Source organism: Cyprinus carpio, chromosome B18 (genome assembly GCF_018340385.1).
Source record: "Cyprinus carpio isolate SPL01 chromosome B18, ASM1834038v1, whole genome shotgun sequence".
In the NCBI taxonomy this organism is placed as follows: Eukaryota; Metazoa; Chordata; class Actinopteri; order Cypriniformes; family Cyprinidae; genus Cyprinus; species Cyprinus carpio.
Genome location: NC_056614.1, coordinates 25,281,063 through 25,294,297, shown reverse-complemented (window position 1 = coordinate 25,294,297; position 13,235 = coordinate 25,281,063). Strand labels below are relative to the sequence as shown.

Here is a 13,235-nt window from a genome sequence, read left to right as displayed (position 1 = left end):
TTTGTTTCTAATTTGGCAAAATGACATGAATTTATACAACAAACCTTAAACATTTGCATAAATGCATTGAACATTGATGGTTGGATGGATAGATAAAGCAACTAACAAATTTTTTTTTACAATTATTTACCTACATGCTTTTGATTATTTGGTTTTATCTTCTCCTTTAGTTCTTCAGGTTTGTTCTGGCTCTTCTGTGAGCTGGTCCTCTGGCTCTGGTCCCGCTCCTGCAGCTGCTGCTCCTCTCGGAGGCTCCGGCGGAGGTGCAGAGCGCGGTACCGGAGCTTCTCGTTCTCCGCTCGCAGCGCGTCCAGGCTTGGGTCGCAGCTCAGGAATCCGCCGGTCAGTCCGTCCTGCAGGCGGAGGATCTCACGACTCAGCGCCTCGATCTGCTCCTCCTGAGCGGACAAACGAGCGGCCATGCGCTCCGACATCTCCAGCCTCACCGATGACCGGATCCGAACCGGGAACAGCGGAATATAACCGGTAACAACACGAGTTCAGCCGGTGACACCAACCGATCATTCCAGCAGGGGGCGCTCGGTGGCCCAGACAGACGAACCTCCATTGAGACTCGTACAAATCACACCACGTGTGTGTGTGTGTGTGTGTGAGACCCCGGACCACAAAACGTGAAATTGATTTATACATCATCTGAAAGATGAATAAATAATCTCTCCATTGATGTGTGGTTTGTTAGGAGGACAATATTTGTCTGAGATACAACTATTTGAAAATCTGGAATCTGAGGGTGCAAAAAAATCTAAATATTGAGAAAATCATTTTTTGAGTTTTTAAGTTGTTCAAATGAAGTTCTTAGCATTGCTTATCAAATATTAATTTTGATTTTTTTTTTGTTTGTGGTTTGAAATTTATATTATTTGTTCATGGTATTTGATTTTTATTTTATTTATTTTTGGTTTAAAAGAGAAATGTATAATTGTGACCCATACAATGTATTGTTGTCTATTGCTACAAATATACCTGTGCTGCTGATGACTGCTTCTGTGCTGCAGGGACACATATGTTTGTTTTTGTTTTTTAATATATGTTATGTTCTTTTAACTCCAGTAATTCTGTTTAATTTTAGTATTTATTGCATTTTGTCTTCATGATACAGGACTTTGTTTGCGTTATAAAAACTTAACCTTCATATATTTGTCTTATTGGAGATAATTGTATAATATATATAAGTATAAAACAATTTGCATCTAAAGTACACATGGAAATCCACCCAGCAAAATCTAAGGGAATATTAAATAAAATACCCTAATTATTACATATTATCAAATGTAAATGGTGCTGAATAAAATAACAGGTCAATAATTTGCACATGAATAATCATTGAATTTAAAACACCCTGTGAAGAGTCAAAATCAAATAATTATTATGTATCCGACCAATCAGAGGCAACGCCCCGCCCATTCAGACACTCTAGCGTCACTGCTGCATGCCTTTCTATGCGCTCCGCTCCATGAACACGATCCGAAGCGTCGCGCTATGTATAACAACAGCGTGACACACGAGAACAGAAATATACTTCAGAGTCATTTATAATCAGCTCTCTGTTGCCATGTGACAGCCTCTGGTCAACAGTGACAATAATGACCTTCACACTTCTTCACATGTTTACAAATATTCGTTTATAGTTCATAAGCTGCAGTAATTAATTTTATTTCGCGTGTATGTGTGTATGGATTAATCGATATCATGCTTATTGATGCATTTTTCTATAAAGTTTGAATGGAGTTGCAGTACTCAATCTGGCCGGCAGGTGTCAGTGCGCGCTCTAGATTCAGGTGCGTGACAGCAGCGATGACGTCAGCGTGCGGAAGTAAACAGACCCCTGCGCTTCATATGTCAACACGTTAATATAATGTTTACGATCATCTGATCATGTTTTGAATTATATATGGTTATCATACATAAAGCCAACAGTCCGCGGTTGAATGAGAGTGATCGGGGCAGAAGGACAGCGCTGTGCTCGTGATTATGCTGTAAATGTCATTGATTATTGATCGATTATTGATTGATTGAGTTCAGGATGGCCGCGGGCTTCGCTCCTCCGAAGCTCAAAGACTTTATTCTGACACAGAGACTGGGAAGCGGCACATATGCGACAGTTTATAAAGCTTTCAGAAAGGCGAGTGATTATTGATCTCTGATTATTGACGAATAATCTGTTATCAGCAGAAGCATATTTGACATGCTTCAGTGAGACTGTTGATTATTGACTTTCTTTTTAGTGTGGTACTTTATTGTTTTACTTGAATGGTTATGAGTTATTTGTTTGAATATTTGATGGTTTTATTGATCATTTGCATGTTGTGGTCGGTTTCAGACGGACAGCAGGGAGGCGGTGGCTGTGAAGGTGGTCAGTAAGAAAAGTCTGAATAAAAGCTCAGTGGAGAACCTGCTGACAGAGATTGAGATCCTGAAAACAGTCCGGCATCCTCACATAGTGCAGCTCAAAGACTTCCAGGTACAAGATTCCCAGCCTTCCTTAAGAACAATGTGGATTTACTTTAAATTCTAAGATATTTACATAGTGTCAGTAATGTAACGTTATTATAACACATTAATTGTAACATATTTACAGTGTCACTAACGTAACATGTTGTCATAAATGTAACATTGTTGGAACACATTCACTGTAACATTTACAGTCACTAACATAACATTTAGTCATAAATTAACATTTTTGTAACACATTAATTGTAACATGTTTACAGTGTCACGAACGTAACATTTAGTCATAAATGTAACATTTTTGTGACACATTCATTGTAACATGTTTACAGTGTCACTAACGTAACATGTCATAAATGTAACATTTTTGTAACACATTAATTGTAACATATTAACAGTGTCACTAATGTAACGTCATAAATGTAACATTTTTGTAACACATTAATTGTAACATATTAACAGTGTCACTAATGTAACGTCATAAATGTAACATTTTTGTAACACATTAATTGTAACATGTTTACAGTGTCACTAACGTAACGTCATAAATGTAACATTTTTGTGACACATTCACTGTAACGTTTACAGTGTCATGAACGTAACATTTAGTCATAAATGGAACATTTTTGTAACACATTAATTATAACATTTTCAGTGTCGTGAACGTAACATTTAGTCAGAAATGTAACATTTTTGTAACACATTAATTGTAACACTTACAGTGTCGTGAACGTAACATTTAGTCATAAATGTAACATTTTTGTAACACATTCATTGTAACATGTTTACAGTGTCACAGACGTAACGTCATAAATGTAACATGTTAATGTTACACATGAATTGTAACATTTACTTAGTGTCATTAATGTAACATGCTGTCGTAAATGTAATTTATTAATTGTAACATTAACGTTATTACATTAATGTTACATACTACATTAACTTTTTTATTTAAAATTGTATTTCGCCAATTTAGCTGAATAATTGAATAACCAATGACGGACAAAATCAGGGAAAAAAACTTTTTTTCCTCAAATCCAAAAGCACTGATGTGCTCAAGGATCCAAATAGACATGAAAACTCTGATAATCAACAGAATACATAATGTCATAGGTCACTATTTTCCAGAGACACACAAATAGATCAATTAACCTCCAAACTGTTTTGACTGAATACATCTTTCAAATGATATTCAGATGAATGACAAAATTGGAAACAGTGTAGCCGTTCACCAAAAGTGCTGAGATAAGATTTTGTGCCATAAAGAGAAAAATGAAGGAGGGTGGCTCATCTTACCCTGTTACCTCTTAATGGCAAATCCTCATCTCTCTGTCTGTCTGTCAGTGGGACAGCGAGAACATCTATCTGATTCTGGAATGGTGTTCAGGAGGAGATTTGTCCCGATTTATCCGCAGTCGCCGGATTCTTCCGGAGAGAGTTGCCCGTCGCTGCCTACAGCAGATCGGTACAAACACACACACACACACACACCACAGGATCTGTGATGATGAAATGACTGATACAGACTGATTGGGATGAGAAGACGTGATGTGTCTCATGTGTGTGTTTTAGCATGTGCCCTTCAGTTTCTTCATGAGAAGAACATCTCTCATCTGGACCTCAAACCACAGAACATCCTGCTGAGTGGAAACGTGCTGAAGCTGGCAGGTCAGACTTCATGACACATGAACTTTAAGGTTCCAGCACATCACTGTCAGCACTATTATTACACTCAAAGAACAGTCAGCATAAATAAGATCTAATGCACCGTTACAATTTTTTTCAACTGCTTACGTTTTCAAAACATTGGCTCTTTTTTTTCCAAACTTTACACACAAATCAAAACGCCTCACATCTCTTGAAAAACCAAGCACTGCATTCAAAACATCACACACACATCTCAAAGCAAACATTTGCTGCAAACAGCTTCACCATAATATTAATTCCTGTTAGATGTGTGTGTGTCACATAGAGAACTGTGTTGTGTTTTGCAGAAAGTGTTTTATGAAACTGAAAACTGAGTCAAAGTCTGATGATTAGTGTATGGTTTTGTAGATTTGGTGTGTGCTTCTGCTGTTTGAGCGTCAGCTTTCAGAAACTGTGTGACAAGTAAAGATTCTGTGTGTAAGCAGATGAAATAAACTGTAATATGAAGTGTTTTCTAGAGGCTCACAGGGGTGTTTTGTTCTCATGTCTGACGTCATTTGAACGAGTCTGTTGTGATTTTTATTTCTCATCATCTCATAATAAGGAGAATAACCGGTTGTGTGTGTAGACTTTGGTTTTGCGCAGTACATGAGCCCCTGGGACGAGCAGCAGGCTCTGAGAGGCTCTCCGCTCTACATGGCTCCAGAGATGGTGTGCAGACGCTATTATGATGCTCGAGTGGATCTGTGGTCCGTCGGGGTCATTTTATACGGTGAGACACCAAAATAAAATATCATAATTGATAAGAAATGTACATAGGATTTAAGGGAGTCCTTCGATTCTTTCATCATTGGCTTACCCTCATGTTGTTCCAGACCTGTACGACTTTCTTCCTTCGGTCGAACAAAACTATGAAAATGAAAGTCAGTGTTGTTTGCATTTTTCAAAATATCTTCATTTGCAAACATAGCACAGCTTTCACATAAATATTGTGCAGCACAGCTGTTTCCAACATTGATAATAATCAGAAATGTTTCTTGAGCAGCAAATCATCATATTAGAATGATTTCTGAAGATCATGTGACACTGAAGAGTGGAGTAATGATGCTGGAAATACAGCTGCACATCACAGAAATAAATTACACTTTAACAGAGATTCACATAGAAAACAGCTGTTTTACATCATAATAATATTTCACTGTTTTTAATGTATTTTTGATCAAATAAATGCAGCCTTGATGAGCAGAAGAGACTTCTTTCTAAAACATTAATAAATTGTTATTACTCCAGTTTTTTGACTGACTGTATGTGTGTTTTTTTGAGGGCAGAAGCATTATTTGGACGAGCTCCCTTCGCCTCTCGCTCATTCACTGAACTAGAAGAGAAGATCCGCAGTGAGAAACACATCGAGGTGAGGATTAAGATCTGAATCACTGATCTGTGTTTATATTGCTACACATAAACAAAGAGTTTCCTTATCATAATCAGTGTTATTTTTATTAAGAACACATTAAATGTTACAAAAAGCTTAATTTTCTTCATCAGGTTTGTAGAAATGTAGCATTGCATCAGTGTCTCAGCAATGGATGCTCTGCAGTGAATGGGTGCCGTCAGAATGAGAGTCCAAACAGCTGATAAAAACATCACAATAATCCACAAGTAATCCACAGCACTCCAGTCCATCTCAGAATGAGAGTCCAAGACCAAAAGATGAAACAAATCCAGCATTAAGACGTTTTTAACTCAAATACATAGAGTTTATAATCCATAATAACACTTCCTCCAGTGAAAAAGTGTTCTGGTGTGAATCAGGAGAGAAATCTGCACAGATCTGTTTTTTTTTTTATCAGGATGGAAATCTGCAGAGTTGAGTGATGTTTATTACTTGTGGATTATTGTGATGTTTGTTTGGACTCTCATTCTGACGGCACCCATTCACTGCAGAGCATCCATTGCTGAGACACTGATGCAGTGCTACATTTCTCTCACACTAAGAGTCAGTATACTCTTCATTGTCTCTGCACCACTAGATGGTGTGGTTGTCTCAGACGTTGCCGTGATCTGCTCTCTGTGTGTTTAGCTGCCGTCCGGAGCGCGAGTGTCTCGTGACTGTCGAGATCTGCTGCTGCGGCTGCTGGAGCGAGACCCGGACCGCCGCATCACGTTTGACGAGTTCTTCCTGCATCCCTTCGTGGATCTGGAGCACATGCCCAGCGCCGAGAGCCTCGGGAAGGCCGTGAGTGTGACAGAGTCAGCGCAGATGAACTCACACTAACACTCTCACGTGTTTATTTTAGTCCTGAAGTGGCAAAACCGCCGCTGCTCGACTCTAGCGTCAGACCGAACTTCAGCAAATGTGTCACACAGATGCTGCTCTACAAACACACAAACACTCGTTCAGTGCAGAGGCAGATCACAGGAGTCTGTTTTAGAGCTGCTCGCTGCCACTGATTTCTCATTCAGTTAGATTCTGATTCATAAGCTCTTGATTCCATTCAGATTTATTTATTATTTTAAATCATATCATCATCAAAGGCTATATTTGTGGCAAACTCAAGAATGTTAAAATTTAATACTTAAATTAATTTTATACAATAATTAAAATTACAAAATAAATATAACAGTTATTTACAATCTTTCAAATTGATATTTGATGAAAAATTATATTTTCCCAGGAGAAACCTTTAAAAAAAAAAAACTAGTTTCCTAGTAAATAAAATATGGATTTTGTTCAGATTTTAAGTAGGCCTTTTATAGTTATTATTCTTATTAGCCTTACTTATTAAGATAAATGAGCATTTTTTGAGTGAAACTGTTCTCGAATCCACTTAAAAAGGCATTAATCTTGTAATTTTAAGAATCTAATGTTGCATTGTTCAGATGTTCACAACTAATAAAAAATGAGTTTGAATCTTTATTTTTACCCAGCCATATGTTGATTTAGTTTGTAAGCTGCACTTTTCTCGAAATGCACGTGTAATTATGACAAACATCAGTTAAACACTACAATATACTTTTCTTACTTAGTGTTTTAATCTTGTTTTTCAATACAACCATCTGAAACGTCTTAACCCAAGACTCATTTACTTAAGAAGCAAAATTATTTAAGATGATTTAAATCTTATTTTCTGAAAGATTTCTCTAAAGTTTGTTAGTTTTTGCTTAGAACAAGAAAAATATCTGCCAATGGTGTAAAAAAAATTAAAAAATAAAATCCTTACTCAAAAAGAAAACGATTATTTTTCTTGCCCCATTAGCAAATATTTTATTCTTATTTTAAGGAAAAAAAAACACTTAATTTTTTTTTTATACATTTCTTCAAAAAACAAGACTTAATATTTTCAGTCATTTTGCTTCTCAAGTAAATGTATCTAGATTTAAGAATATTTTGCAATGCAAAAAACAAAAAAAAACAAATTATCTTCTTCTTCTTATTATTATTATTATTTTTCAATACAAATTTCTAATTTCTTAAATCAAGGTACATTTACTTGAGAAGCACGGTTATTTAAGATATTAAGTCTTGGTTTCTGAAACATTAAACGAAACAAAGTGAGTTTGTGCTTAAAACCAGAAAAATATCTGTCAGTGAGATCAGAAAAATGAATTAAATTTAAAGGGAAAATAAGATTATTTTTGACCTTACGGACAGATGTTTGCTCTTGTTTTAAGCGTAAACTCACTTCATTCCGATCATTTTTTTTTTTTTTAGTAAACGACGTGGTATCTTATAAAAAGTGGGTTCTAAAATAAATGTATGTTGATGTAAGAATGTTCAGACATTCGCACTGAAAGTCATGTTTTGCGGTGTTTGGACTGTATTTGTGTTCTAGAAAGCGCTGGTGTTGCAGGCGCTGCAGAAGGACCAGGATGGAGAGCGATCGGCTGCGTTATCTCTCTACTGTAGTGCACTCGAACACTTCGTTCCTGCCATTCACTGTAAGACACCAGCGTCTCCGTCTCTCTGTTACTCCAGTCACTGTTCGCTCTCATCATCTCTGTCTCTGCTCTTTCAGATGAGACAGACAGACAGAAGAAGGAAGCACTGAGACAGAAGGTAAAGAAATCAAGTCCTTCCAAACCCGTGGACACTGGGGCTCGAAAATGAAAAAGAAGCAATTTACCCTTTGCAAAAATCCACTCTCCTTAGTTTCTGTTGCTATGTCCGACAAGCCAAGCTGCTCTCACGCTACACATCATGTTCTCACGCAGTGAAAAATACACCGTGGAGCAAAAAGTAAACTGACAACACGCCTGTGAACCAATCATCATTTGATATTTACTTAAAGCAAGAAATAAACATGAATGAACATCAGAAGGTATTTTATTTCAGCCGCGGTAAGACGTCAATACTAGGGATGTAGCAACATCAAAATGTTACGATGCAATAACATCGCGATATAAAGTCCGCGATACAATATTTATAGCGATTATTAAAAAAAAAACAACAAATGAAGAATTGGAAAAAAATTCAAATTTTTTACATTTTAGTTATATTATTCTATCTAATGCACTTTGAGAGTTCAAAATTAAGAGCTCCAACCCATGTTGGACCCATGTGACTCATGTGACCACAACAATATTGAGACAGTTTTGCTATCGCGTTATCACAATATTGATAATATCTCTAGTCAGTAACTACAGTCTATGGTCACTACACAACATTTTCCAAGTTTAAGTCCACCGAAGTTAATCTAAATTTCTGTCTGGTTTGTTTGGCGGACAGGATGGCGGATTCTGCGTTATGATTGGTCAGATCGCCTGTCAATCAAGCTTTGCGAACGGTCACTTATAAACTTAGATCTTAACACCGATCCGGTTTATTTGGAAAGTGTTTGTGATTTATGTTCTTTTGTTTTTTTTGAGTTGATTTAGTGTGTGTGTAGTGCTTAGGAGCTCAAAGCACTGGTCAGATCGGACAACAAGAACAGTTTTGAGGAGGCGAAATCAACCAGGAACATATTAATAGGTGAGCAGTGCTGCATTATTAATATCTGATATCTCACTCCAGTTCTGACGTTCTTCATTGCGTTCACAGAAATGTCCAGAGATCAGCCGCGTCTGCTGGCGGCCCTGGAAGTGGCGTCCACTGCTGTTGCCCGGGTCAGTGCTGCGACGGCTCATATGCTTGTGTGTCATGTGAACTGCAGTGTTGCATGATGGGTAATGGAGTCCTGATGTGTGCAGGAGGAGGGCGGTGCCGAGGACTACGACACACTTGATCTATACCAGCAGAGTCTGGGCGAGCTGCTGCTGGCATTGGCGGGTAAATCGTCATGAAAACTTATTGCCAATTATCTGATAAAAACTCACAATGCAGAGCAAATCCTCAATTTAACATTCATTTTTAATTTTGTAAAAACTATCCAGAACTATCCAGAACACCCTAGTAACCACTTAGTATATTTTTTTATAAAATATCAAGATGTATAGAAAATCCAGAACACCCTAGTACCCAAGCACAGCTTACCCAGAACACCAAAAACTATCCAGAACTATCCAGAACACCCTAGTAACCACTTAGTAACAACACAGAATATCATAACAACCACCAAGCAACAGCCTAGCAACCATCAGTTAGCAACCACCCAGAACACCACTGCAAACACCTAGTAACAACACAGAATACCATAAAAACCACTGAGCGCAGCCTAGCAACCATCAGAATACCCTAGCGACTGCTTAGCAATATGTGTAAACACTCAGAACATCCCAGTAACCACCTACTAACAACTCAGAATACTATAGCAACCACCAAGCAACAGCCTAGCAACCATCAGAATACCCTAGCAACTGCTTAAACACTTAGAATACCCAAGCAACAGCTTAGCAACCACCCAGAACACCACTGCAAACACCTAGTAACAACACAGAATACCATAAAAACCACTGAGCGCAGCCTAGCAACCATCAGAATACCCTAGCGACTGCTTAGCAATATGTGTAAACACTCAGAACATCCCAGTAACCACCTACTAACAACTCAGAATACTATAGCAACCACCAAGCAACAGCCTAGCAACAATCAGAATACCCTAGCAACTGCTTAGGAACAAATGTAAACACATAGATCACCCAAGCAACAACTTGGCAACCACCCAGTACACTCCATGCAAACACCTAGTAACAACACAGAATACCATAGAAACCACCGAGCAACAGCCTAGCGACCATCAGAACACCCTAGCCACTGCTTAGGAACAGGTTTAAATACTCAGATCACCCAGGCAACCACTTAGCGACAGCTTTGCAACCATCTAGAACACCCTAGAAACCACCTAGCAACAGTTTAGCATCCATCCTGAATACCCTAGAAACCACATAGTAACAACCTAGCAACCTTATTGAACACCCTAGCAACTGCTTAGTAACGTGTGGGAACACTCAGAACACACTAGCAACCACCTAAGAACAACACAGAATACCATAGCAACCACTTAGCAACAGCTTAGCAACCATTTAGAACACCATAGCAACCACCAAGTACACCTTAGTGAATGAGCTTTGGACAAACATCTCTGCCATTTTTTTACTGAAAATGTAAAACGTAGTTCTTCGTGAGGCGGAGGGCTGTCAGGCGTCCAGATGTGGCGGAGAGCGGTTGCCAGGTCAGCGTGTGTGGTACGATCATCTGGATCTCATTGAGAGCAGCGCTCTTCATTCTCAGTCTTATTAAATACTGAAGCAAATACAAACTGTTATTTCTCAAACTCCTCGAGAGCTCCAGACCCCACAACTCTGCTGGATTCCCGCCTCACTGCAGGTGTTTTTTGGCCATTTCACTCCTGTGTTGATCTGTTACAGCGCTAGTGCCAGCACTGGCCTAATCAAAACACAGCCGCCGGGCTCGTCAGGCTCCTGTGCTTGTGAAACATTTCTCCATTACTTGCTTTTACTATTTCTTAGTGCTAAGTTAAGCATATAGGATGTACATATCGCTAGGATTTACTAATAACAAAACCAAATAAAATAGAAAAGATCCTGTAGACTGCAAAAAAAGACTTGGTTTGATTCTTTCATTGCCCTAGCAACTCAAAAAACTCAAAAAACCATAGCAACCGCATAGCAATGTGCTGAAACCCTCAGAAAACCATAGCAACTGCATAGCAACATGCTAATAACCCTCAGAAAACCAGGGCGAACACATAGCAACATGTTAAAACCCTCAGAAAAGCATGGCAACCACACAGCAATGTGCTAAAACCCTCAGAAAACCATGGCAACTGCATAGCAACTTGGTAAAATCCTCAGAAAACCATAGCAACTGCATAGCAACATGCTAAATAACTGCTTTATAAACCAGGGCGAACACATAGCAACATGTTAAAACCCTCAGAAAAGCACGGCAACTGCATAGCAAGGTGCTAAAACCCTCAGAAAACCATAGCAACTGCATAGCAACATGCTAATAACCCTCAGAAAACCAGGGCGAACACATAGCAACATGTTAAAACCCTCAGAAAAGCATGGCAACCACACAGCAATGTGCTAAAACCCTCAGAAAAACCATGGCAACTGCATAGCAACTTGGTAAAATCCTCAGAAAACCATAGCAACTGCATAGCAACATGCTATAAACCACTCTATAAACCAGGGCGAACACATAGCAACATGTTAAAAACCCCCCCTCAGAAAAGCACGGCAACTGCATAGCAAGGTGCTAAAAACCCTCAGAAAAACCATAGCACACCACACAGCAAATGTGCTAAAACCCTCAGAAAACCATAGCAACCACACAGCAATGTTGCTAAAAAACCCTCAGAAAACCATGGAAACCACATAGCAACATGCTAAAACCCCCAGAAAACCACGGCAACCACACAGCAACGTGCTAAAACCCTCAGGAAACCATGGAAACCACATAGCAACATGTTAAAACCCTCAGAAAAGCACGGCAACCACACAGCAACGTGCTAAACCCCCCAGAAAACCATGGCAACTGCATAGCAACATGCTAAAACCCTCAGAAAACCATAGCAACCACACAGCAATGTGCTAAAACCCTCAGAAAACCATAGCAACCACACAGCAATGTGCTAAAACCCTCAGAAAACCATAGCAACCACACAGCAATGTGCTAAAACCCTCAGAAAACCATAGCAACCACACAGCAATGTGCTAAAACCCTCAGAAAACCATGGCAACTGCATAGCAACTTGGTAAAATCCTCAGAAAACCATAGCAACTGCATAGCAACATGCTAATAACCACTCTATAAACCAGGGCGAACACATAGCAACATGTTAAAACCCTCAGAAAAGCACGGCAACCACACAGCAATGTGCTAAAACCCTCAGAAAACCATAGCAACCACACAGCAATGTGCTAAAAACCCTCAGAAAACCATGGCAACTGCATAGCAACTTGGTTAAATCCTCAGAAAACCATAGCAACTGCATAGCAACATGCTATATAACCACTCTATAAACCAGGGCGAACACATAGCAACATGTTTAAAAACCCTCAGAAAAAGCACGGCAACCACACAGCAATGTGCTAAAACCCTCAGAAAACCATAGCAACCACACAGCAATGTGCTAAAACCCTCAGAAAACCATAGCAACCACACAGCAATGTGCTAAAACCCTCAGAAAACCATGGAAACCACATAGCAACATGCTAAAACCCCCAGAAAACCACGGCAACCACACAGCAATGTGCTAAAACCCTCAGAAAACCACTGGAAACCACATAGCAACATGTTAAAACCCCTCAGAAAAGCACGGCAACCACACAGCAACGTGCTAAACCCCCCAGAAAACCATGGCAACTGCATAGCAACATGCTAAAAACCCTCAGAAAACCATAGCAACCACACAGCCAATGTGCTAAAACCCTCAGAAAACCATGGCAACCACACAGCAACGTGCTAAAACCCTCAGAAAACCACGGCAACCACATAGCAATGTGCTAAAACCTTTAGAAAACCACTGCAACCACACAGCAATGTGCTAAAACCCTCAGAAAACCATGGCAACTGCATAGCAACTTGGTAAAATCCTCAGAAAACCATAGCAACTGCATAGCAACATGCTAATAACAACACTCTATAAACCAGGGCAACCACATAGCAACATGTTAAAACCCTCAGAAAAGCACGGCAACCACACAGCAATGTG

At 39.1% G+C, this 13,235-nt stretch overlaps 2 protein-coding genes across 2 annotated transcripts in view; one reads left to right on the top strand and one right to left on the bottom strand.

The window, feature by feature from the left end:
* Positions 1–122: 122 nt before the first annotated feature.
* Positions 123–540, bottom strand: LOC122140357 (threonine--tRNA ligase 2, cytoplasmic-like). The gene has a single exon (XM_042743627.1). It carries the CDS (start codon positions 432–434, stop codon positions 123–125), a length of 312 nt encoding a protein of 103 aa, XP_042599561.1. The 5' UTR covers positions 435–540.
* Positions 541–1,805: 1,265 nt separating this feature from the next.
* LOC109109836 (serine/threonine-protein kinase ULK3) overlaps positions 1,806–13,235 on the top strand; it is a 15,246-nt gene continuing 3,816 nt past the window's right edge. Inside the window, exons 1-12 of the mRNA XM_042744572.1 lie at positions 1,806–2,143; positions 2,342–2,482; positions 3,814–3,934; positions 4,042–4,137; positions 4,745–4,888; positions 5,445–5,527; positions 6,197–6,352; positions 7,950–8,055; positions 8,133–8,200; positions 9,010–9,085; positions 9,155–9,219; positions 9,304–9,382. Coding sequence (XP_042600506.1) covers positions 2,045–2,143; positions 2,342–2,482; positions 3,814–3,934; positions 4,042–4,137; positions 4,745–4,888; positions 5,445–5,527; positions 6,197–6,352; positions 7,950–8,055; positions 8,133–8,200; positions 9,010–9,085; positions 9,155–9,219; positions 9,304–9,382 — 1,234 coding nt within the window. The 5' untranslated portion in view covers positions 1,806–2,044. The remainder of the gene's footprint in view (positions 2,144–2,341; positions 2,483–3,813; positions 3,935–4,041; positions 4,138–4,744; positions 4,889–5,444; positions 5,528–6,196; positions 6,353–7,949; positions 8,056–8,132; positions 8,201–9,009; positions 9,086–9,154; positions 9,220–9,303; positions 9,383–13,235) is intronic.